General features: G+C 43.0%; 1 protein-coding gene across 1 annotated transcript in view; it reads left to right on the top strand.

Moving 5' to 3' along the window:
• Positions 1-27,107, top strand: part of cxadr (CXADR Ig-like cell adhesion molecule) — a 38,299-nt gene that overhangs the window by 5,510 nt on the left and 5,682 nt on the right. Inside the window, exons 2-3 of the mRNA XM_014408376.4 lie at positions 21,639-21,811; positions 25,085-25,289. Coding sequence (XP_014263862.1) covers positions 21,639-21,811; positions 25,085-25,289 — 378 coding nt within the window. The remainder of the gene's footprint in view (positions 1-21,638; positions 21,812-25,084; positions 25,290-27,107) is intronic.

Below are 27,107 nucleotides of genomic sequence, written 5' to 3'. Positions count from 1 at the left end.
AGGCAATGTCGGTGACGAGCATGGGGAGTGATTCTAATTAAGATGTACAAGGTTGGCTTTTGTAGTTGGTGTTGGTACAAGCAAGTGCTTTAGACGTTTCTGCATAAAGTGACAGATACATGTTACCATGTCTCTGGTATCACCCACTGGTTTGTTTTCAGAATGAACCACATTAAAACAATTTAACTGGAAATGGTTAAAATTCCAGTTATTATGTTGATATATTGCCATATTCAAAAGTGACAAAACAACAACAGTGTGTGTCTCTAATTCCTGACACGCACAAGCTTAAATTGAATGTGTTCCCTGTAGCAAACAAATATTTTTTGCAGTGTGCACTACAAAGTAAGCAGCATTGGTTTGTTTGGCAGACGGCACTCCAGACGTTTTTCTGAAGTGTGTTTGTATTTTGGATTTATGCAGAAATCACCATTAATCTCTTAGTGTTGTCTGTGCCTGTTTCTGTCTGTTGGTGTAATGATAGGACTGAATGAATGTATGTTTGTATGTTCCCCATCTCCTCCAAGACGAATTTGTACATATTTAAAGTACGCATGGGTTTGCTACTGTGTATAATATAAGCACGTGTCCTACTGTGCTTCAGCCATGAGATCTTAAAATGATTTAATGCAAAGTGTTTGTAAAAATTAAGTACAAATGAGAAATACTCATGGGTAAATCACAGGATAAGATAACAATTATATTTGAAACGCTAAGTGTTGTGAGGCTCGGAGGTTTCATACTGAAGACACAGTTTGCATGCCGTTAGCACCCAGTGGAGCTCAAATCACATCTCTAAAATCACCATAAGCCTTTCATGTGTGTGAGGTTTTCCATTTACATCTCTGTGACAGATCAGACGAATAAGTCTGAGGAGGAATGATGTTATCAGTGTCCTGGAGTTTAGTTTGTGGCTGCCAGCTGTTTCTCGGGGTCTTGTGTGTTTATCCTGTTCCTGCAGCACCAGGTAACAGCGTGCTCCATCCATAAGCCGTGTGAGTTGGACACATTTGGACATACAGCAGAACAGCAATACCTTCATTATTTATTTAGAATAAATGAAGTCATGGATTGAACAGGAGCTGATGCTGTGTACTGTACTTTAGACAGGTGCGCTAGCACATACTAAGTCTTGGTGCATAAACTACAGTTTAATACTCTTAATTCTCATGACTGAAGGAAGGAAAAGAAGGAAAACAGTATTTAGAAAATAAATAAAAATAAACGATGGCGCTCAGGGAGATTGGCTCACTGATTGGCTGGTTGCAGTTGGAAATAAGCCATTAGTGTCAATGCTGCAGAGAAGAAAATAGCTTGTTTCTTAGCTCATCAGGGAAACAGTTTTTGTCATAGGTGAAAACAGTGTCCTTAGCTCTCTCTGACAATGGTCATTTATTTGCTTTGGTTACATAACCTGTTGATTTGGATTTGGCAGTCTACACTCTGCATGTCTCGCACAGTCCGAGTAGTCATTCTTCCAGGAAAGGTATTAGAAGCCTTCCCTGGTACTCTCTCAACCCCCTCCACTCCTCGCTTGACCCAGACAAAAGTGGCTTTACTCTTGTTTGGGTCAAGAGTGAGGCCACTGCCATAAAACAGAATAAAGCACAAAGCAACCTTGTAAAAATGTGAGCGGGACGGGCACAGAAGGGAGTTACCTGATAAGCCTATAACCAAAGGCCGAGACAAGAGCCTGGTTGCTTGGTTACCTTTTGAAAACAGACACGGGGAGTGTGCGTGCGTGCGTGCGTGCGTGCGTGCGTGCGTGCGCGTGTCTAAATCCAGCCTCCCTCTTCTGTATATGGATCCTCTTTTATAGCAGATCGAAACTCCTATTTCAGATTCATCTAAATGTCTTGAAACGTTCACTGTTATTAGGATAATATCTGTTGTCACTTTTACGTAAAGCTATGACAGTGGCAGCACAACCTGATCCATTATCAGCTCACACAGACAGTAATGACTGGAGGTCAACCTCGTCGTGACCCGTCAGTCTAACGCCACTCCCTGCCTCCCATTGGCTGAAACGTGTTGCAGTCGCCGTTTTTCTATTCAGCCGAGTGCCTTCCCCACCCAAAGCCCCTTGTCCTTGGAAATGAAGCAGGGGCACGTAGAATCGGATTACACTCCAGGGACACTGGTGTGTCCTCCACAATCTCACGATGGGGATGGCCGCGCATGAATATTCACAGCCCACACGTTAATATTTTAGCATGCCAGCCCTGTGCAGGCTCCCGCTCACCTACGTAGAAGTGTGAAATACTGAGCCCACCTTTACCTCGCCACATTACCTCTCTTCTAGCTTCCATTTCGTATCTGAATTATTAAATGAACAAATTATTGCCGGCTAGAGAATAAATGAAAATGATTAATAGTGGTGCCTGTTTGAGAGTCCTGTTAATGGGTGTGAGAGCACTTTGTATTCAGAGCTCATTGCTTTTTCACAGGGTTGAGAGTGAAGCTGCGTTCTGGGGCTGCTGCCAAAGCATTCTTGTAGGAAGATATATTGGCAAGGTTTATCTTGAACCCTTGGTCATAAAGTCAGTATTACACTGACGGATCATCGTCATCTTGTGTAGCCTCTGTCCAGCTTCTATAACACTTTGGCGTGTCAGTGTTGACATGGCATCATCAGCTGCATTACTTCAGTTCTATTATTCATTGTCCAATAATTGATTTGCTGGACTATGTTGTTCAGCTAATTCATTTGAAAAGCTGAGGGTGAATGTTTAATATTTTTGCTCAGTAAATTGTAACGTTGCGTACCCTGTAAGCTCTTAGAAAAAAACTGCAATGAATTGTATACATGTTATAAATAAAGCATAGGGGTTTGAAGGCTAAGGATGATAGGAGAGAGGGCAAGTAATCGAATGATCCAAGCTTGGCTAAACCTGAATACTTCAAATGTCAGCGCTAATTAGCTCCATGAGATGAGATGAGCATGTGGATGCTGACGTTTGTCTCAGACTTATAACATTAGCAAATGTTTTAGTGCAGTTTCTTTGTCTTATGTGGGATGCTCTCATTTTTACAGCAAGTTAGCTGGAACTATGAATCACCATCAATTCATGGCACTAACTATAGCAAAGTAAAATGTCCAAGATAAAGACAATGTTGGACAATACCTCCCACCCACTCCATGACATGCTGGCCAATCACAGGAGCACGCTCAGTGAGAGACTGAGATTACCCATAATGCTCCACTGAACGACACAGGAAGTCATTCCTGCCCGTGGCCACCTCCCTGTACAACTCCTCCATCTAACACACTGTAAACACTGGAATAGTTACAGCCTTTTTGCACACGCTCGTTTCTACTCAGTAATGTTGCTGTCGACATTCTTGATCATTATTTATAATCACTTCTGTCAATCTTTGATATTTATTAGGAATTATTATTAAATCTGTAACATATTGTATTGAATAGTCTAGTCCAGGGGTCCCTGAGGGCCGGTGTCCTGCAGGTTTTAGATCTCACCCTGGGTCAACACACCTGAATCACATGATTAGTTCATTACCAGGCCTCTGGAGAACTTCAAGGCATGTTGAGGAGGTCATTTATCCATTTAAATCAGCTGTGTTGGATCAAGGACACGTCTAAAACCTGCAGGACACCGGCCCTCGTGGGCTGGGATTGGGGACCTCTGGTCTAGTCTGTTACTGTACTGGAGCAACTGTAACCCACATAATGTCCTTAGGGATTAATAAAGTATGCTGATTCTGAAATTGGTCTTCTTTAATCATTTAGTGCGAGTGCATGTAACCTGTTAGTTAAAACAAGGTCACAGTAGTGCCGATACTCTCCGCTCCGAGTCCATCGGTCATCATCGCCGTGTCGCACCGTTAGGGGGATAACCCTTAAAGCACATTTATGACTTTGCTGCTCAATGCCCAGCTTTGTGGTGCAAACAAGGCCCGGTGCTCCTAATGAGGAATAATGGGCTCTGTGACAAAAAAGATGTTCGCTGAGACGATAATAAGGGTTTTCATGTGCCTCGTATCTCAAATGAACACGTCCAGAATACAATTTTTCTGTAGATAAATTGCACCGAAGCAAAGACGCTACAGCGCAGCAAGCAGTGAAGGAGACTTGAAGGATTTCTGTATAATCATTTCTAGGGAAGGGGGGGGCGCAATCTTATATAAACAAATGCAATTTGTTTATATCATAACTAGTGTAGCATTTAAATACAAATAACTAATAAATCAAGCATGAAGAGTTACCCGCTGTTAAATAAAGAGTTTTTAAGTTGTTTCTAATTTTCTATTGAATTTCATGCATCTTTTGCTTTATTGTTCCAAAAGAATGGAATTGCCTGTAGAGACCATCCACGACCGAAAGCACTAGTCCTATTTTTCTCCCCACATTACAGGTTCATATCCTTTTTGTTTTTGCATAACACTTTGAGCTAGACGTCTCATTGAGGGTACACAGTGTGGCAGACAGACCCCCAGGGTGCTGCAGGTAGTGGTGTGCAGCTTGTTCTAGCTTGCTTGCTAGGTAGATGTCAGCTCGACTCTACGTGTGCTTGAACCTCTGACAGATTCTGTGTGCGGTGGTAAAATAACAGGCCTATTGTGGTGTACTACTATATATTAAAAAAGTCTCCTTATCTTGTAAAGCAGACTTGGAAATTCACTGCGGCGATACATTTTCCTCCTCAGCTGTGGTTTACAGTAGATGTATCATTTCCGAGATTAACATTGTGTATTGTTTTGTGTATGTCACATTATTATCAGCTAATGTGCAGGCATTGTCTTACACAGAGCTGGGTTGTGGGGCGATGATTATATTTTGTCCTCCAGCAGCGTTGCCCTCCCCCTCTTCTCCTCTAAGAACATTAGAGTTAATTGTGTGTCTAATCTTGAAAAATATTATGGCTCAGGAAAAAAGCTCCATAAGCAGAAGGTGGGGTGATTTTTGAGAGGTGGGAGAGGGGGTGAAGCAGCTGTTGAAGGAGCCATTTTTAGCACCTCGTCTCATTGAAAAACATTACGCATTGCCAGCTGCAGGTACGGTGAAAAAGGCAAATAAGTGGTGTCTGGAGAGAGCCTCTTTCTTCATTCGCTCCCACTTTTTTTTGCTCCCTGTGGTGCTGATTTCCAAGTGTGTCTTTGTCTGGCATTTAATCATCTTGTCAAATTATATACTTATGCTAATAACTCCAGTCCATGGAAAAAATTTATTTGTAATAAAAGCAAATGCGTGTTATCCTGATCGAAGCAGTTGTTACAGTGCTGCGATGGCTTGTATTTGACATTTGTGAATAATATTGAAGCAGTCGTGTGGTGAAATTTTATGACAAAGTCCCAATCTTGTTACGAGCGTTAAAGGAGAATTGATACAAAGAGGCACAGAATTAGATCCAGGAAATAAATCCAATTTGTTGTGACATTCGTTGCCTCATTATCGAGCTGGTGCTAAACCGAAGCCAAAGACTGTAATGAAAAATGTCAGAATCTCTAAAGAGGCCAAGTATTAAATGTAGCTTTAAATATCAGGACGCTGTGTTTTATGGCATCAAATGAACGTCACCCCTTCAGACCCAGCTGAGATTATATCTCTCGGCTGGCCTGGGAACGCCTTGTTGTTCCCCCGGACGAGCTGGAGGAGGAGCTGGAGGAGGAGCTGGGCTTCTCTGCTTAGGCTGCTGCCCCCGTGACCCAGCCCTGGATAAGCGGAAGAAGATGGATGGATGTAATGTTTGGGTCGAAGAGATAATTAATATTAGATCAGACTAATCGAGTTCATCTTTGGATAAGGATCAGATAATGATAATGCAGTTTGATCTTCCCATGTAGGTGTGATTGACCTTTTCTTTATCTCGAGGGGCATTGTGTTATATAAAGGAAAAGAGGGCTGGTTTCAACTGGTGTGTTTCTGTTACGGTAGGGAAGTTGTGAATGTTGTGATTGTTTTATGAATTCAACAGGTCTTCATCGCATTTAAATAGGGATGGGTATCGAAAACCGGTTCTTGTTGAGAACCGGTTCCCACTGTTTCAATTCCTTGGAATCGTTTGCCACTTTTATAAACGATTCCCTTATCGATTCCAGTCGCCCCGAATGACGTCATCACGTTGAGTAGCGTCTTTTACCCAGTAGGAAACACGGCGCCTGAGCGGCACAAACGCTCAAAAGTTTGGTTACACTTTATGAGAAAGGATGACAACAGGGCAACGTGCAATACTTGCAAAGTAGAGATTTCATCAAAGGGAGGAAACACTACGAACATGCAAAAGCATTTGCTCAAAAAACACGCGATTGCGTTCAACGAATGTCGTGTTTTTGATCCGCTCCGGACTAGCGAAGCTCAACCCAGCAGCAGCGGTAGCGTTTCCACGTCCTCTCCCGTTAATACTGCAGGTAACTAATCAATTAGCATTGCACATTATGTTAGCGCGATTTACCTTATTACAAAACCTGCCATTACTGTGCATTTAGTGACCATGATGAGAGAGACAGAGTCTGGCTGGCTCAGATGCTGGCAGTTCTCGCTGCAGTCTACCGGTAGCGTCTCCTTTCAGGCCAGGATAGACGAATGTCACCGAGCAGTGACTCAGTTTGTGGTCAAAGGCTTGAACCCATTTGCCACAGCAGATGTCCCCGATTTCACTTTGGTAAGTGAATGTGTTTAATTGTAGGCAGGGACATTACTGGATATTCTTGTGTAATTGCTACAGAATAATTTATGTTAAACTTTGTTATTGCTACAGAAGAATATTTATTTTATTATTTTACATTTACATTTTTTTTCCTGGGGACCCTGTGACACCCCATTGAAGAGCCGTAGGCTGTGGATCTCTTAAGATCTCACTGTTGGGTTTGTAAGGCCATGTTACTCCTAAATTTCTATCTTGTTCAAAGAGAAGATATAAAACACAGTTCTAAGCTAATCGACCTTAGTGTTCTCCTTTTTAAAAAAAAAAAAGAATCGATAAGAGAATCGATAAAGAATCGAATCGTTAAACAGAATCGAAAATGGAATCGGAATCGTTAAAATCTTATCAATACCCATCCCTACATTTAAATGACATTCATTTGCTTGCTATGGTTTTATAACCAGGTGTCCAGAACGAGTGTGGCTGTCTGCCATCTCCTCTCTCTCCCAGTAATATTCATTAAAACTGTCTGCTCAACCTCTTCTTCCTCTCAAGTCATTACTTCTGGCTCTTTGTTGGATGTACAGGTATGATGACCAGGACATCTGTTACAGTTGGAATAGAAAAGGCTAAGTGTCCGAACCACAGCAAGGTCAGCGAGCCACAACAGACATTTAATTCCTGCGTTGCATCTTACCGCCATGCCAGGAAATCGACAGCTTGCCCAGCTGCCCTCTGGAGAGATGAGACTGAACTGACATTGGCTCTGTGACTGGCTGGTTTATGATGGTCAGAACTCACATTACTGCACAACCTTAATTAAATGCTGCTGTTTTAATAAGCAGTCACAAAGGGGCAGCCCGGCTGCAGTTGTTGCTGGTAAGTTCCTGAGAAACCAGCTGTTAAGTGTCTTAATGGAGCCCATGTATAATTCATAGGCACATGCAGAGGTGCGTAGCTGGCTGGCCTGCTATGAGTGGCTGATAATTGCAAGAAGAAAAGACCCATCACCAAATCTCCAGTCACACCGGCACACACGGCACCCAGCTCCTTTAAAAAGTGGCAGGGGAGCATCACCTCCACATTTATTTCATTTGAGACAAGATTTATAAATGACAGCTGAAGCTATAACACAACTCAGCAGCTAGACCTGTAGATTAATGACCTGTGAACACATAAAATAGATCCTCTGTCTGCCTTCAATGTCACCCAACATTTTGTCAACTAATACAGCCTTTAGACAGCAGTCCTATGGTGTTCAGCCCACGTTGGTTCCTTACAGCTCTGAAGCTGTGGGACATCGATCCAGCAAGGAAAACTCATACTTGTGTTAGGTGTGTTTCCTTATACATCGCTGCCCAGCTGGGCCTCCCAGATGGATGTGTCTGAACTGTAGAGCTTTGCTTGTACCAGAAAACTTCTACAGTTTGCTAGTTTAAACTTTTCCACACCAAGGTAGGTAAACAGTTGTGTAGGTTGTCCTTCACTGACATAATCTACTGTAGCTGTAAGCCTGTTCGAGATGCCCTTATAAGCAGTGTTTGGCTGCAAGTACAGTCTACTCAGGGTTCAGACCTCTTTAGATGTCATCAGGAGCCATCGGGGAGTTTGCTTCTGAGGCAGGTTTCAGGCGGAAACACTCTGCTGCACTCACTGCACACTGAGCTGACCTTGACAAATCTTCTGCAGGTGGAAGCTTGTTTGTAGCATTTTTTCCACACAAGTCAGAGGCATGGAAACAGTTACAACTTGGAAATCAAAACAAAAACTTTGAGATGCTGTACTCCTTAGTTTCTTATCAACAACTGACCTTTTAAAATAAGACAACTAGTAAATCATCCATGCAAGAGAAAAATGAAGATATGGTGGAAAATATACCTGAGTATATGTGTGGGACACACTGCACTTGGTTAGCAATCGCTGCAAATGGAAATCAGGAATGTGCAACAAAATTCCATTCATGTTTTTAAAGCGGGTGATGGAAAGTTAAGAAACAACCACAGTGGCCTGTGGGCTGTCGGCACATGGTTTGGCGTGTTTAATGACTTGTTTATTAAAAATAGCGCTGTAAAGAAACATATCTAAGGGGTGCACTGTGGAGCGCGTTCGACAAAGCCAGGCTTTCTTTGCATCAGCTGGCTTATCAAAAGCCAAACTCCAGCCAGAGATGATGAGTGGTTGTTATCAACTTTCAGTGTTAGCCCAGGCTTTCTGCTTCCAGCTCAGATAAAAGGAACATCTACTTCTGCACAAAATAAACAGATTGAGACAGACAAGACTCGCTCATGAAGAATATAAAACATTCTTGCAAAAATCTCCCCGGGGTAAAAGATGCTAACGCATTCCTCTCATTTTATATTATACCACTGAGTTGCTTTATTTTGGACAAATGACAGTAAATGTTCCTTCCTTGTTTAAAAAAAACAGTTATCAAGGAAAATGCAGCTGTTCCCAAATCAAAATGAAGTGAATTCCTGAGGATTCCAGCTTTGAGTCAGTTGTCTTCTCTTTTTAAAGCCCTCTGGGTGGAGAATATTACAGTAAATTAGAAGCAGAAATACAGCATTTGTTACAAATAACGTATGTTAATTTATTTGTTGCTTTTTCATTGTAATCTTGCAGAGATAAGAGAGGTGTGTGCAGTCTCTGCTTCATGCTGTGAAGTCCAGTTTAATGTGGGCTCAACAAATATCGATAGAAAATGTGCCTGATGTTTTCTAAAGAAGTTTCTATTTATTTTATTTCTAATTAGCTGCCAAATTACATAACTGCAGCTCGTAGCGTTCCTCCTGGAATATTAGATGTGCTCAAATCTGAGCTCTGCTTCTCGAATGGGTTTATCTCGACTGTCCAGACTCTCTGCTTCTCTTTGAGTTTGACGGGGTTATCTCACGCCTGCGTAAAGAACTCAACATGGAGAGTAAATGTCTTCATGCTATGTCATAACAACATTTGTAGGCTTTCCTCTTTTGTACTGGATCGCTGAACTAGTGCTGTGAGTTATTTTTAACATTCCCAGTTGTGTCCTGTCACTTAACGATGTATGTCAACAGGAGCGGTCGTTTGGAGCTCTCTCCTCATGTCGAGGCTGAGAGTGTGAGCTCTGGGCATGAATAAACCCAGCAGTCGTGGTTAAGCTGTAACAACTGACAGTGTTTGCCTGCAGCTTCCTACAGGGCCCACCACTCAGGTGCCTCGACTACACCTGCCTTCAAAACCTCACACTGAAGAAGACACTACAGCATTGAAGTATCAGGTCTGTGTTTATTTCCTGCGCTGAGCAAAAACTGAGAAAAGGAGGAGGATTATCTGTCTTATCTTTTAACAGCAGCCTTATCTGGATGTCCTGCAGCGCAGTTTCCCCCACACAGAGGACAGGAAGAGACTGTCTGTGTTGTTACACTTTCACAAAGACCTCATTCTGCCTGGTCAGGGCTGCTTTGGACAGGATGAGAGGGTTTAGTCAGAAGGGAAGTTAAAACTGCATTTGAAAAGGAATTGATGTTTTAGCAGTTATTACAAAGTACCTTTTTTCATGTGCTTTTTGCGCCGGAGTCCTCGGGCAACTTTCAACACCAATCAAATATGCTTTGAATAGATTGCACTGCAGTTGGCCCCGTTGCCTGTTAACAGCCCAGTGTGGGCTGGATATGCAACACATTTGAAACTGTGTACTTGTTCAGTGTCCAGAAGACCACCATCGTGTAATGTCCTTCAGGCAGGAGACCTAATTTTAGACCAGAACCTGGAGGAAATGGCATGAGCGTACCCAATGACAGCCTCCAGAAACAGCCATACGTTTCTCTGCGCTGCACTGAAAATAACTCGATACTTTAATCTAACATAGCAGAGGACAAATGTGATGCAATCAAAATGTCAGCTGAAATTCTGGTCTTTTACATCGCTGGTATATCAGCTTTCTGAGGAGACTGTGGTCAGATTTAAAGTTTTAAAACATGCTGCACTCCTCCTTGGATGAACAAGGGAGGAATCCAGGAATTCATTTGAAGTCATTTCTGTTTGAATTCTTGTTGTTTTTTAGCCGTTTCTGCACCGTCTGCAGTCTGGACCGACACCTTAATCCTTTTAATGGTTTAGGAGTGCACCGTAGGAGTCTTTAAGTCTCAGTAGGTCTTTACTTAACATACATGTTGTTTATGTGTGGCTGATTTATCCAAGCAGCTTTAAGTTGAGCAAAAACGGCATCTCTGCATTGAAGCCGGTACGGTGGGAATTGTTCTCAGAAGAATGAGGAAATATTTCAAGTCAGACTGAAGTTCTTCTTACTCTTTGTTATTACTCCCACTGAGCATGTTACAGTCATCCACCTCACCTCAGACTGAGCGATGAAACTGCTGATCTCTGAATTTTCCCACCTGGAGTTTTTTGGTGGAATTCCATCACTAATGATTGTGAAAGCAGGCTGGTTGTAATCCCTAATTTAGCTCAGTGTTTCAGGAGAAATGTTCTAGCGTGATGTTCACGCTCTGTTGCTTTAAGCTGACTTCTTGAGTGTTCACCTCTCTCACATAATGAATCACACCCATGAGAAAACCTTTGTTTCGTTCACGCGCATATTTTTGTCGTTTTCTGCATTGCAAGTGCTCGTGCGTGCGTTTGCGTGTTCTATAAGCCATCGAATCTGAATTGGCTTTTAAAGCTGTCTGCCCATCAACAGTCTGAATGTAGTAGTTGCATCTGCTGCGATTGTGTCTCAGTGTTTGATCAGCAGCGCTGCCTCCTGATCGCAGCTGGCTTTGTGCCCTGGGGCCCGGACAAAGGCGGGGGTGCCGGCAGAGGCCTGGTCTCTATCAGACATTTTATTTGTTTAGGGGGTCGAATAGGCAGCAGCATGGCCGTCCCCCGCTCGCATTCATAGAAACTCCTGTGTCAGGAGAGAGACACCCCATCAGTATATCCCACTGAGACATGTGGTTTTCATTTTGTTGTTCATAGTAAGCTGCTGGAAGCTTAGAAGACAAATACCTCCCTTCTATAAACATTGGCGTTTTTCCCCCAGCAGCCTCACCCAACCCTCATTTGTTATGTATTGCATTAAAAAGGTTTTGCTTCACATTCTTAACTGAATGTGTCAGTAAAGAGTATTGTGAAAATCAATGAAACACTGCGGCCATATTTGTATCCGGGCTGTACAGTAGACAAACGACGCATATTTTAACACGTGCAGCAGATGCAGGTTTGATGTTGTTGTTTAGCAACACGTACCTAACACACATGCCATCATTAACCACGGGCTCATGATTGATTTAAATCCTTCAGCTGATCCGCGGCATCTCTTCCTCCACTAATGGGAAGTAAATGTCAGCAGAAACGCATGAATGCGCGTGTGCTGTCATGAGGCATATTTCTGTTTTGCACCCTTTCTCAAGTCATGCAAAATGCTTTCATGTGTTAACTAATTGCTTGCAGAGATTGTTTTTTTGCCCCTTGCAAAATTAGTGGTACATGATTTTGTAATTATCCCTCTGGCTTCTGCGACTGGGAAAAAGTGTTCCTGCTGTTTCAGTGCAACAGCTATGTTTGCATCCAGGTGAAGGGTTTTTATTTTGTTGTTTTTATACCAAGACCCACAAAATGCGCTTGAAGCAGCTTTTATTATTTAGCTCCACTGTGTTTTGCCTCTTTAATGTTTTACTTTCCTCCTCACATGGCTACTCTGGCACATTTGTTAATGTTTCCCACGAGGATGTTATCAGTGGGTTATCTGTGTGCTGCTCCTTGGACTGGCGTATTGCCTATCAGCTTTATGGCATAGCCAGGCCCCACACTGTCACCACCTCACTCTGTCACTGGGCTTCGACAAATCCTGAAGGACACAGGCCTTTTATGTGTGTCCCTGTATGTGCCTGAGTCGGTTTCTACAGGTCTCAGAGATGGTGGAGATGATGGGCACTGTTATCTGACTCTTCAGACTGCTTGAGTTAATTTGCTCTCTTCTCACATGGGGTGTAGGGAGGAGGGGATTTGGAATGGGCCAGTATTGCTTTTAAAGCTTCGCATGTAGCTTTGCAGCAGTTCAGGATTGCAGAGAGTTAAGAAAATCCCCCATCCTGAACTTTGGAAAGGGGATTTTGGTGTCCACACATGCTTAGGAATTCTATGAGTGGTTCCAAGCCTGTGATGACAACTTAATTGTCCATTAAGGACAGAGCTAACGGAAATTGTCCTTTGTGGTCCCTTTCTTCTTTTGTTGCTTCCTTCCCATAGTTCCTTTATTCCCTCAGTAATTTAACATCGGTAATGGTGAGAGTCCAAATGAACTTAAATGTACGTGAAAAATAAAATCATTATTAGGGCTGCCACAAACGATTATTTTGATAGTCGACTAGTCACCAATTATTTTTGCGATTAGTCGACTAATCAGATCCATTGGACGTCAAACGTACAGCTTATTGCACCAGCAGCATCTGCTCTTATATAACTAGCATTAGCTTACAGCTTTAAGTGTTTAAGGTCTGTGCTAACTAAAAATAAAGACAAGATGATAGTTTATTAAATTTTAATGAAATTTGCAGATTGTTTCAGTGAAGTTTAATAAACTTCTTGCTATCTAAAATATAACAGGACACCGGAGTAAATTCTGGAGCATCTCACACTTCTGATAATCAGCTGTCTGCTTGACGTTTATTCAGCTGTGTAAAAACTATAACTTTAATCTCAGCCAAACCGATTTACTCAGGAACAAATAAAATACTGAAAAAAGCCAAACAATAACATGTTTAAGTTATCTAAGTGACTCATATATCATGTTTAACCTGAGTAGCGAAAGACGGCGGTGGGTTTGAAAACTATTTGCGGGGAGTCCGGTGTTCTCACGGCGCTAGTGACCTTGCCCCCGGCTAGCTATCGAGCTAGTGGGTAACAGACGTCTCCGAAAACGTCGGAGCGCTTTTGAAAATATGCGGTGTCTTGATAAACTGAGCAGATATTTGAGGTTTACACAGCTACATTCTTACCTGAAAATATGTTAAACGTGTATTTTGTGACCCAGAAAGAATAATAAGAGTAATATTAAAACTAACTAGCTGCCGCCATTGTTGGAAACTGAGCAGGGCCGCGCTATGAATTCTGGGACACAGCTTCTTCTTCGGGGTTTAACGGCAGCTGGCATCTTCTGTTTCAGTCCGTTATTACACTCTTAAATCCTGCTACTCATTCCTGCGTCTTTTGGGATCTTACAAAGCTTCAAACGACGCGTCGACTATTAAATCAGTCGTCGACGATTTTGATAGTCGACGTAATCGTGACTAGTGGACTAATCGTGGCAGCCCTAGTCATCATCCTTAATCTGTTTTGAGCGGTTGAGTGATGTCATAAAATACCAGGATTGTTGGTCAGCCTCGCTTTTATAATTGCAGTAATTAAGAATTAGCGCCACATTAAATGCGCATAGACGGGTCACTAAATGGAAGCTTCACAGATACTGTATTAACCGCATCCCCCATAGGCTTGTGTAAAAGCTGTCAGACGACTGAGTAAAGTGCCTGTCATTCGTCACCCCTTCATCATTTAATGTCCAATTATGTCAAAACAGCCTTTAGGTCTTCCGCAATGGGGATTGATGCCTACTCTGTGTGGCAAGTGGAGCTTTCAGGCTGCATTACGGCACAATCAGTATGGTTCAACAGTCCCAGCCCTCTGCAACACTACATAAACTCCTGCCAAGCTCGCTCTCAGGGCACCCACATTGCTTCAAATTGAATAGCTCCAGCGGGAATACTAGGGCGAGCATTCAGAGCCGCCTTTTTTGAGCTGCAACCAAGTTATGAAGTTATCCTCTGCCATTCCCAACATAATTGATGTTCGTCAGCATTGTCACAGGGGATCGGCTTGCCTGTTTATGATGGGTAAAGCGTCTGTGCGGTTTAATGTGCTCATTCCAGAGCCCCACAGACTGCAAATGTACTGTAATGAATTGCTAATGTTCATCCCACCGTCATTGCCTCGCTGGAAAAATGTGCCACGTTTTTCAAAAGCTCTGTCGCCGCTGTTTGTTTGTTCTTGCGCATGAGATTATTTTCCTTTCACTCGGTTGGAAATAATACTTTTTAAGATTGTTTTAATGTTTGTTTTTGTGGTTTCCAATGAGCTCGACATATTCCACCCACAGTGCTGCTTATGAGGAAAAAATGTAAATTCATACATGCATGTCTTATTTGTCAGATTGTTTCCTCTGCCATGCACTCTTATATGTGTGTTTTAGCAGCAGGCTGCAATACATCAGACTTGATTGAAATATCAAAACACTTTAAGCTTACGTCAAACCAAATGATAGTGTAACTGCATTAAGGATATGCAAACCTTAAAGAAAGTAAATCTCACTGCAGCGTCATTCACCTCCTTCGTCTAGCCAGGCTTTATTTGTAGCTGTAGTGACTGAAATAGTTGCTGCCTTTATCTCTCAGACTTCACAAGAAGCTTATGGTGCACTCTGACCTGTGCCAAGACTGAGGGTCTTTAGTTTGGGTCAGGAGATGTTAGCTTAGCAAATGGCGGAGCTGCTCTTTGCACCACATGTTGTCTAGAAGAGGGGAAGAAAGAAAAAACTATAAAAGTGATAGTCATGCTTTGAAATTATGCACATGAGAAGCTAATCTGTTCTGACTTCAGATTAGGTTAGTAGTGGACGTTGCTGAGATTTATTATCTTAGAATTATCTTGAATTATATAGTTTAAAATAGAGAAATTAAGTTGAAATGTGTAAATATAAAAAATTAGCCTTTTTCCATTTCTTTAAAAACATGTCTTTCATTTCTTTTGTGCATTTGAGTCTGAAAGTATATCATTCGAGGATACATTCACAGTCCTGAGTCACGGCGTTGGTGAGAGGTTACAGCTGTGGGTCGTCTGCTAATCGGAAGTTTTGCGGTTCAATCCCTGCTCCTCTAATCTGCGTTTAGAAGTATCCCCGGGGAAGATACTGAAGTAAGAAAGCGCTTTGAGTGCTCAAATGAGTGAGTGTTGAGTGTTCTACTGGAGGTTTCTTCCTGTTAAAAGGGAGTTTTTCCTTCCCACTGTCGCCAAAGTGCTTGCTCATAGGGGTCATATGATTGTTGGGTTTTTCTCTGTATGTATTATGGTAGGGTCTACCTTACAATATAAAGCGCCTTGAGGCGACTGCTGTTGTGATTTGGTGCTGTGTAATTAAAATTGAATTGAATTCAAGTAGAGTAGAAAACCGTTGTATAAATATCAGTCTATTCAAATATATACTGAGCTACTTCAGGTCGAAGGACTTCTGTGATTGTCACACGTTGGTTGGTGAAGTCCATTTAAAAACTGGATGTGAAGTAAGCAGCTGTTCTGCTGAGAATCCAAGAGACACATTTCCATCACACGATGGGCCCATCCTAAAACCTGCTTTATCGTTTTATTTTATTTTCACACTAATGAGAAGCATTAAAGCAAAAAAAAATCTAGAAAGCTTGTCTTGTCTTTTGCCTGTAGACTCAGTGTAATCATAACCAGAGACGTGTTTGTAGAGATGAAGAGTACAGAGTCCGAGACTCCTCCTGTTAAAGGGGACACTGATGGACAGCTGCTAATGTTGAGTTAGCGAGTGGGTGAATGAGGAAGCGCTGTATGGCCTGGCAAACTGACTGAAGTCTGTACTATGAGCCGGTGTCTGCACTGCTACTTTGTAATGAAACCACGTGGATGTCTGAGTCGGTTCGAGCCGCATAAACACTTTCAAATGCTGAAGTAACATCAACTTCTTTTTATGAATCTTCCTGCCGTGTCCTCCTACTTAACCTCTTTCTACCTCTCTTTACCACACTCGCTGGCTCGCTCACTTTCCCCCTCGCTTCCTCCCATGCAGTCTTTTAAGCACCACGGCAACCTTCTCGGAGGGATTGGTTGCCAGGAGACAGGATTCGCTCCCCATTGTATGCTGACAAAGGTGGCGGTGAGGTGGGGGGGTTACAATCAGCAGGACTGTGGCGAGTTGGAGGCCTGTGGGACTGGCGCTTTACAATTACGGGTGTGTTGGAGACAGAGGCTGGGAGGGACAGAGAGGGGGATGAGTGAGTGAGATAGTGGTAGTGGGGGGGTACAGGGTGGAGCACGCTGACACCCTAAATTCCTTCTGCTCATTCATTCCTGGTCTCCCAGTAACCATGCTGGGTGTGCTGCGTCAGACAGTGAGTCGCTCACAGAGACGCAGACAGCCACGAATAGTTATTAGGATAGACTTTAATTAGCCAGCTTGCACTCCCTCATTGCTCAGCTCTCCTCCTACATGCACACACAGCACACATCTTACTACAATGGCAGACTCTGAGCTCAAGGAAATAAATCTGTGGCTGGAGTCTTTGCATGACTGCGTTTACAACCAGCCCATTTTTCATAGTTTTCCTTGGAATTTAATGATGGCCTTCCTTATCACTCGATTATATTACCCTCAGGGAAGAAGGCCTGTTTACTTTTGCTCTGCTGCTGTTTCTCTTAATAAACACTGAAGCTCATCCTATATAAGCCGATGATTGTATACAGCACCGCTGCAGACTTTGACCTCAGTGAGATCATATCTGTTCTGATTGTGGTGTTTCACATCCTGAATACAGTATATGTTGCTCAACACTGTGTGAGCTGCAAACAGTGTGGTGTGTCTTGTGACATAAGGCATTTTTTTTCCTGTTGGTAATGTTGAAATTAGAGCAGGGCGATATGGCCAAAAATATTTATCACGATATATATTTGAAAATTTGCGATAACGATATAACTGACGATATAATTGATGCGAGACAAAATACAACTCCACAACATTACTAGCGCAAAAAGACAACCTTCCATTTATTTTCACTTAAACAAGAAGCTGGTTTTTTTGTACATTAAAGCTTTATAAAAATGTAACAGTGCAAATGCAAATTCCTTGCTGAAAGTTTAACCAAAAGGCATTTCCAGTAGAAATGGGCTGACATATCCTGAGCATAACCACGTATAATATCCACTGAAGTTAAAAAGAGGTGCTTTGCAACATTAAACTGCAGTGTGCAGTACGCATTTTTCGGACCATAAGGTGCACGGGATTATAAGGCACATTAAGTGAAACAAAGCAGTCAGATAAATCAAACTTTATTAAACTCATTCTTCTTGCTTCCTCCACTTCTGTACCATTGATTCATTAATGTTGAATTCTCTGGCAGCTGCTCTATTCCCATGTTGTTGCAGTATATTAATGACTAACCTCGTATTGTGGATGGATTATCTCAGTTGTTCTCCTGACTGAAGTTTGGTCCGTTTACAGCATCCTGCCATGCGATTGCATTTGTCTCTAACCATGAAGAACCTTCACGTTAACTTTTATAAGTGGAAAAGTGTTAGTGTTCGTCCTCCAGCTTCACTGTTTATGTTATGCTAACATAGCTGTGTCGCTAGCGATCACGTAGCACATCATTATATACCAGCTAGCCCAACTTCAGTAACCCTACAAACGTCACTGCTGTTTAGTTTTCTGTCTTCATTTATGTTGGAAGTGATAGCAGAGCTGTACGTTTGATTTTTTTCAGAAATCTCTCAGTCAGAACATGCTATATCATGCTTAGGTAACTAGCGAAACTAGCGAGCTAACTTCCGCTAGCTTCCTGCTAGCTTCTAACTCCGTTAAATGTAATAACTTTTGTTTTCATGGATGCCTGGAAGTTAAACTTCATAGTTACACCTGGTAAAGCAGCAATGCTGATCGTTTTATTAAAGATGAAAGAATTTAGACAGTTTTTAACTCTCAGTGATGCTGCAGTGTTGTTTGACCTGAAGGATACGGAGTTTAGGACCCAGATTACTCCCAGATTTAAGGGCATCTTAGTCCGACAAATATGACAATAACGACGGCCGCTTGCATGTTCTGCAAAAAAATGTGCTTTGTCGTGTATCTGACGGACAAACACCAAACCAGTTCCACATCACGGAAGTTGCACCATTTTTACAAACCAATTCTGGTTCATCTGTTTCACTCAACAATCGGCCATGTGCGTATGAAAACAAAGGCACTGCGCATGCGCGTTTTACTCCCATTCTATCGCGATATTTCATTTTCCTATCGTTGCCTAACATTATACCGGTATTACCGTGAACGGTATAATATGGCCCAGCCCTAGTTGAAATCATAACAATGAGCTCAACTGAGATGTCCTAGTGTATTTCTAATACACCCAGTGGGTAAATATTATTGATTTGTGGTCTTAAAGGCCCTGAAAACATCTTTTCACACTCACGGCTCAGTTAAAGTTTTTATGTATGGGGCAGATTCTTGTCAGTGATTGAAAGAAGATGGGGCCCAGCTAACGTGATGCCATATGCTGTGTGCTGTCGCACTCACAAGTCCTGATGTAGCAGATTGTCTGATTTTAAAGATGTTTCAGAGCTTTATTTTCAGCACATGCTTTGATCTAATTTGTTTTGTCATTTTTGGGCCGCATCAAACAACATGTTAGCATGCGGCCGTGAGTATGTGCATGAGCTGCACTGTTGTGTGCATGTTGTGTGTACACGGAAACACGGCTTTAATCAGACACAGGTGAAGCCAGTAAACTGCTGCATCCCTACTTGTGACATTCATCATCATCTATCACTTTTAGAAAGGTAGAAATCTCCCGTGCATGCTGCCTCTTACATCAAATCCAGTCTGTTTTTTGCTTTCATTAAGTCTAAAACTGTCATTTACCCGCGAGAGATCTCTGCTGGCGACCTGAGCGGCGCCGCTTCTACATACGCAGACTCTGCTGTTAGCTACAATAGCAGGAGGAAATAAAAGCTCAAATTCACTGCTGCTCATGGCAACTAGACCAACAAGTCTATTGCAATATGGCAAAACTCATGGGCACACCCCGGCTCTCTCCATTGTTTTATGTCTAAATGAAGCTTTGGAAAACAGTGACATGGAAGAGACGCTTGGATGACACTCTGGCGCTTCAACAGATCATTAAAGCTAGTTACGTTACACATTTAATGTCTGAAAAGGGCTTATGAATACTCAGATTACCTTATTTGCATTGCACTTCCTCTACTGGAGTTTATACTTCCTGAAGCAGGATTAAATGGATTTATATCATTGTTGGGGGGGGAAGCTGTGTCTGCATGTTGGGCTTGATGAAGAATTAAGAATACACTACCTGTGTTTTCTTTATCATAACATATTCTGTAACCTATCACAGAATATGTTGTCATGGAGGTGTACAGGCAATCAAATGTGTCTGCCCGTTGAAGGTAAAATATCCTGAAATGGCATTTTTTCTCATTTGTGTGGTGCGTAATGAAAAAGGCCTCTAGCTGCACTGTAATTGAAACAAATGCTACCCAAGGCTCCAGATAGCTGCCATCGATTCAACAGGTGCATCATTACTCATCAGAGAAAGCAGTCGCTGCGATAAACCATTCCAGCTGATTGTTTTTCTCTCCTCTCTAAGCAACTTTAAAATGTGCTGCAGCTTCTTTAAGTGTTTGATGAATCGACACGGCGTTCCTTAATGCAGATGCCAGGCTGAGTATCCGCTTTGACAGTGACAGACACATATCTAGCTTTTCTCTATTTTGCTTCCCATTTCTCGTGCTTCTGCTGAAGGCGGCGGATCGTTCCCATCAAGGGCATCTGTCAAAATCTGTGGGCCGAAACAACCAGCTGCAGCCCCGGTGGCCATGGGAATAAAACTGAGCTTGTGCTATCATATCAAGTGCTCACATTCTCTGAGCTTCAGCAGTAGTGGGTTGGAGTCAGATTGTGACACTCTGTATGTGTTTAAGTTTCATTCTTTCGTCTGCCACAGGGGCATGAAGCCACTGAGGGACGGGGACTTGACTTGTAGCTAACGCTTTCTTTACCTTGAGAGCCTGGAAAACATATTTCCCCTGCAGTGAGCTGTCTCGATGTTAGAATTGCCACAATAGATATCCTGGTTAACCCTACTGTATGATGACATTGAAACGTCGGGGTTAGGCATCCGCGATCAGCTGGTTTGGATAACAGAATACTTTGAAGGTTAAACGATGAATTGTAGTGGTCGTAGTAACATCTACACCTTGGAAGCTGATTTTTTTTCCTTCCTTTGATTTTAATTTTTGCTGTTAATGTGTGTAAACAGTTGCCAGGTTTGGCTGCTGTTCCACCAAATACGTGTGCAGATTAGTCCGCTCCATCTGTCAGTTAGTATATGAAAGGAGCTAAAATGAGATGCAGATGTCACTATGGACCCAGCAGATACATTTAGTTACATGTGTTTGATGCTATTTTGCAGTATTTTTAAGTGTAACACGTTTAAAGCACTTTTTCGCAGCAACATATTGAGATAATTTTTTTTTTTTAAGAAGTTCTCCCCCTGCTCGTTGGTTGGACGGTGGCAAGCTGTCAGAAGGATTTTAATACATTGAGGCGGCATGTGACAACTCCAGTCTCTATGGGCTGTGCTCCTGCTGGAGCTTAAATCTCTTATTGAATAAAAAATCTTAACCCAGATGATGTCGCCCTGGAAATTATGTTTATTCATTCTAAGAATAAATGCTTAAGAGGCTGCTTCAGTTTGTCGTTATTATTATCACCATTCGTTCAGCTAAGCTACGATCTGCTGCGTTAGTCTTGCTTTACATTGTGCAGATGTAAAGAATATATATATCTGAGACAAAGAAAGATACAAACATGACATGAGTTGTAAAGAACAGAAAAGCAAAAATAATTTCTTTTGCTGTTTTATATTTATTTTTTGTTTTTCTGTCAGTAAATTTAAACCCTTTATGCTGTGATGCAGTGTTTTTAGCACAAGGCTTGCTCTCTTTACTGAAGCTTAGTGCAGTCACCCTTATCACAGACTCTAAGCTCTTTGGTCTCAGAATAAAAACTCCTGTCCTAATTATGAAAAACATGCTTTATTCTCATTTTTTCTTTCAGATGATGTTAAACAGAATATAAAGTCACCTCCAAAACTGTCAGTAAGCTCACAGTTAACAGCTCTTGCAAACGTAGTTGTCCTTGTGTTATTGTATATGTTGCCGTTTGTGACTTTAATTAATGTTCTTTGCTTCCAGGGTTGACCTCAGGTCTAGAGATCACATCATCTTCAGCGTCTACGCCCACAGAGGTGGCCAGCGGACAGAGCGTGAAGCTGGATTGCCAGTTCACTCTGGCTTCTGAAGATTCTGGACCGCTGGATATTGAATGGAGCTTGGTGGCGTCTGACAACCAGAAAGACGACCAAGTGGTAAGTGTTTTAAAATGAAAATATGTGTGTGCTGTCCTTAATTCACGACGGTCTCTGGGCTATGAAAAGAGCTTGGGAAGCTTGAAGCCCTGACAGCACGTGGAGATCCTCCATTTAATGGCAGCCTCGTTCAGTGTTTAAATGTGAAGCCATGAGGAATATTAACTATGTCTGAATGAAAGAATGCCATCACTTTAACAGATGAAGCCAGCGGAGTGCCTGAAACAGCCTTTAGAGATGGTTTCTACTGTGGGACGGTCCTCTCCCGTGGCTCTCTGCTCTGCCACCTGTCACAAAGCTTTTTCATCCCTCTCTCCTTTTTTTCCTCCTTCCCTTGCGTTCTATGGCTTTTTTGTGAGCCAAATGTTATAAATGGGTCACAGCCTCATCATTAGGCATCTCTGTCCTCCACCCACTGTTGTTTCTGTCTGCAGTCCCAACCAGCCCCCCTCTCAGTCAGGTAGAACTGACTGTCTGCACAGTTTTGCCTTTAACTCTGTTTCTTTTTGCTGTGGCTCATTAGCTGGAGTGTGGGAGGAAATACACGTTCCTAGTATATTTGTGATTGTCATGATGAAAGCTCATTGCGAGCACTTTCAGCATGTCTCGTTTTTGTATGAACTGGCCTCTTCCTTGTGTCTGAATACAGCTGCAGAAATATATCAAATATCCCCAAAAAGCCTTTGATTCCACAGTTTATTGTCTTTATTACGTGCCATTTTGCTGGCTCCAGTGTCCACATGTGTTAATGTTTCCAAACCTTTGGAGGGATTTGGACAAGTCGGACGTCTCTCTCTGAACATATTTGTTCTCCTTGACCTATCAGATTTTTCTCGCTACATACGCACGCTCAGATTTGTGTAGCCGTTAACCAACGTGAAGTCGTGCGCACAGTAAATTCTTTGTAATTAGTGGCGTGTTAACTCCAAATTGCCATTTTTAATATATGTGACAGTGTTGAATAGAATTAGGCCAACCTGCTAAGAGCAAAGCTGCCGGGCCAGTCGGAGCAATGAAAGTTTTTAGCCAGAGGCTCAGAACCTTTGCTCACCTGAGCTGTGGAAATCCAAACAAAGGGAAAGGCTGCTGTCAGATAATATTTTTAAATGGAGAACTAGTCTGTAAGATCAGGACACAAGGCCGGGGTTGTATGGCATGTGTGGCATATGCCAGTGACCTCATTTGAAGCTTTTGTTCACATTAATGTGCTTTATGTTTGAGCTTTTCTCAGCATCGATGTAGTGGCAGCGCCTTTTATTTGACACATCCTACATATCGTCAGGATCTTTTTCAGGGTGGTGAAGCATAGCTAATGCATCCTGCTTTGTTAGGCCTCAGTGTGAGATGCCAGACATGCCTACAGTATCAGTCATTTGCATTTGGCTCTCATTGCCTGGCTACAGAGCTGCTGAAGGGAGGGCGTGCCCTGACTGAGTATTCACCACCAACGTGAAAACAACAGCAACAGAAAACAATTACGAAACCTGATGTCAGCAGAGAAAGAGCACGCAGCTCTATCACACAACCTGCTTCCTTTATCTTTGAGTGTAACAGCAGAGCCTTTTGTTTGTTGACGTTATTGAAACGGGAATTTCTGTATATTGAAGGATTTGTGTGTAAAAATGTGACAAGGTTTGGTGAAAGTTGAATCGTTTCTATTCAGAAGCTCATGGACGTGTTTTGTTGGACATCTTCAGGTAGAGGTTGAGCGCTAACCTCGTGAATCGGTTTGAGCTCGTCCCCTGAAAGGTGGCGGCGGCAGCACGTTGAGCCATCCGAGTCAGCAGCCTCAGTGGGAGCGCAGAGACAGAAGGGTGCTCCCCTTCAGCTATGCAGGTTGTTTAGATCATACAGGTATTGCTGCTGTGTGCTTTGCCTCTCAAATGAGCTGCAGCTTTTCCTCTTTCACTCCCCGAGTAACAGCGTCACATGACGATGATGTCATCTCAACGTGTGCTCCGTGAAACTGGCCAGTAGAGCTCTTCTTACCTCTGCAGCGGCCTACCGTTCAGTCACATTGAATGGTAGGCCAGCTGGCGCTTGCATCGTTACACAGCCTACCTGTTGTGAGATGCAGCACGTCTGTCCTTCTCCAGCTGGTCTAGTCATTTGCCCTTTATGGTTTCATGATCTTTTTTTTTTTTTTTATTATTCTCAAGGTTATTGTGCAGTTTATTTCTTTATTATTTTAGCTGGAGGTGTGCATGTGCATAAGTACTCCCATCTGTGAAGTAGTTGAGCCCAAGTGAGAGCTCTTGTCTGGCTGAGCTCGGGGCAATTTAATTTCCTCTTCACCGTGGTCTCATCTCGCCCATCTCTGTTATTGCTGCTGATGTTGTGATCCCCAGTGAAGTCAGAAGGATAGGTTTTCCTCCCCTGAGAGCCAAGAGGAATTTTACCACAATTACCTGTTTACATGGCTAATACGTACAAGATGAACACAGCGGGCACTGCGAGTTCGCCTGTCTCGAGAAGCCAGGCGTCCAGTTGGGAATTGAGAGGCAGGGCGAGTCGGCGTAGGCACATTAAAAGCTCGCTGACTCGTTCCCTTTGTTTTGTGCCTTGTGCTTCCTTTCAGTGCTCTGCTTCCTCTGATAGGTTCATTATTCCTCCTCTCCTCCTGCCGCCTTAACTTTCTCTCTGCTCGTCTCCACTCTGGGGTATTGCTGTGTCTGCTGTTGATCATGGCACAGAAAAGCCTGCTGATGACTGTCTCCATGGAAATGTGTAGAAGATGCCAGCGTCTGTGAAAGAGACTGAAAATTCTTTTCATTGTTTGTGTTTCTTGTAGCCTCTGTTCTTTTTCTGTGTGTTTCTGTTCCCCCCTCCACTATCTGCCCACTTCTAGCTACAAAGCCTCTCATTAGCTCCACCTGGCCTTTATTTCTAGGCATTTCCTTGCTGCTTTCAAGACCCAGACAGTTGTGTGCGTGTGTGTGGTGAAGTGGTTGGATAGAATTGGGAGCTTTGTTGACACAGCAGGTGTTGATTTAGCTCCACAGTGCTGGCTTTGTTTGTTCCACCTTCATTCTTCTTACGCACAGAAAGGGGCAAAACAGCAGAGGCTGGCAGGCTGAAGGGCAGCCAGAGATAAGAGACTGTCCTTTATTGCTTCTGTGCATTTCAGCTGGTTCAGTAAACAAAGCCAATGCTTGCAGGAAGTAAACAACTTTCGTCTCAGCGGCTTTGTTCACTTTCTTTTTCTAGCAGAGTCTGTTTTATGTTTTCTTTGGTTTAAATGTGAATCTTTCCTTTGCTTTATTTCCAAAACAGATCATTTTGTACTCTGGCGACAGAGCCTACGAGGACTACGATACACCCGTCAAAGGTCGGGTCCACTTCAATTCGCCCGATCCGAAGAATGGCGACGCCTCAATCAACGTTCTAACGGTGAAGTCAACGGACACCGGCACCTACCAGTGCAAAGTGAAGAAGGCCCCTGGTGTCCGCAACAAGAAAATGCAGCTGCTTGTTATGGGTATGTAGGACGCTCACATTAGCATCAGGCTAGCAGTGTCCTAGCACTGTTTTTCCCTCACAGGGTCAATTCTCTCTGCCTCTGCTGTGGAAACGCAGCAGATCATACGCCCTTTGTCCACTTTGGCTGTTTTGATGTAATCCTTCCTAAGAGAGCATGACCTTCCCTGTGGCTGTAGAGCATTGCCCCTACGCTCGCCGCGATGGTGTCTAAAAGGATTATTCAGACATTCGAAAATATTTTTTTCTGTATTTTACCCATTTTAATACCTGCTTTGTACAATTATAACGTCAGTCAGGAAAAGTTATGCTTTTCCACTTAGAAACCTTAATTAACGGCTGAGCTAGCGACTGCATTGCTAATTAATGAAAAATTCCACTGTTACAAATCAGGCTGAAAGGAAGTGAATGCGCTCAGCTGTTGTTTTTATTGCACAGAGTGAGATGGGTGACACATCATAGTTGTATAAGTCAGACGATTCAGTCCCGAGGCAAACACACTCACAGTGGCCTCACTGGTCAGTCAGGCAGCTAAATGATGTTGAAAGTGAATCGCCTCCCGAAACCAGCTCGCTATTTGCATGTGGGGAAAAACAGCCTACACGTGTAACACTAGTGTGTGTGTGTGTGTGTGTGTTGTGGGATAAGCTGTGTATTTAGCTGCTGTGGAAGCTCTGTTATCAGCACAGTTTCTGTTCTAAAGATAGGACGAGCTCCAGAAATGGCTGCCTCTCCCGCTGACGCGATATCGTGAAGAAAAGCGAGCGCACCGCACCGACTAGCTCAACCAGAAAAACACGAGTTGGTGAGAAGCAAACTTGTGATGCTGCAGCACAAAGCAGTTCTCTAATAAAGGGTGAATGCTGCAGATAATTTGGCCAAAAAATGTGGCAGCATCTGACTCGAGAGGCATCGACGAGGCCTTCGGGGGGGCAAACAGAAAAACGTAGTCACTGCTTGAGTCGTCGCTAATACGTTTGACTGCGCATATGCTGTGATAGCTTCTCCTGCCAGCTATGCTTCTACATTTTTCACCAGTGAGGGAGATTTTTAAATTCTCATTTATTTGAAATTTTGGTTAGTGTTTGAAAAAAACAGCCTAGTGTCGTATGAAACAGGCTGCATGCAGCACAGGCAGTGGTTGATCTTATGATGCATGAACCTGCTGTGTTTTATCCACCTGTTTCTACAGATCTGTTACAGTTGCACTGCCTCCTGTTAAAGTATTAACGAAACGTACGCTGCTGTTCTAGCTATCCTCCTTATTTTAATCATTTGACTTGTTCATTCTGAGCTGCTGTGGATAAGGGCATCGGCTAATGAATAAACATGTAGTGAGGCTGAAATCCAGATAGCTTTAGCTGCGAGTGTTTGTGTGTGTTTGAGAGACCGCTCGAGGCTACAGGAGCTGACAGGCTGCTAGTTGTTGACCCCAGGGGTAGAGGATGTTAAAAGGAGAGGTGAGGACATCTTGCCTGCTCTGCATTTTACCTTGAGGTTGATGTTGTCACGAGGTGGATGGTCCCCAAGAGCAGGGCAGACGTGCACATGTGTGTCTGTGTGCATGAACATAAGCCGACCTGAGTATATCTACTGGGTTTTTGCCGTGGTTTGTCACGATCGCTGCCATGCGCGCACACATGCTCACACCTGCAGTGTACATGGTGTCCAGGTGCTGTGCACAGGGTAGCATGCCTCGTTGTGTATTCTCCTCCGGTTGCAGCAGGACATTGAAGTTAACAGGAGGAGAGTACCCACCTGCAGTTCAGCGCTGCACGTCAGCATCTCTAACAACTGTTTCTGACTAGGCCCCGCCTAT

The sequence above is a fragment of the Maylandia zebra genome, linkage group LG10, assembly GCF_041146795.1.
Source record: "Maylandia zebra isolate NMK-2024a linkage group LG10, Mzebra_GT3a, whole genome shotgun sequence".
NCBI lineage: Eukaryota > Metazoa > Chordata > Actinopteri > Cichliformes > Cichlidae > Maylandia > Maylandia zebra.
The sequence above is the reverse complement of the archived record's forward strand: the minus strand, read 5'-3'. Positions and strand labels throughout refer to the sequence as shown.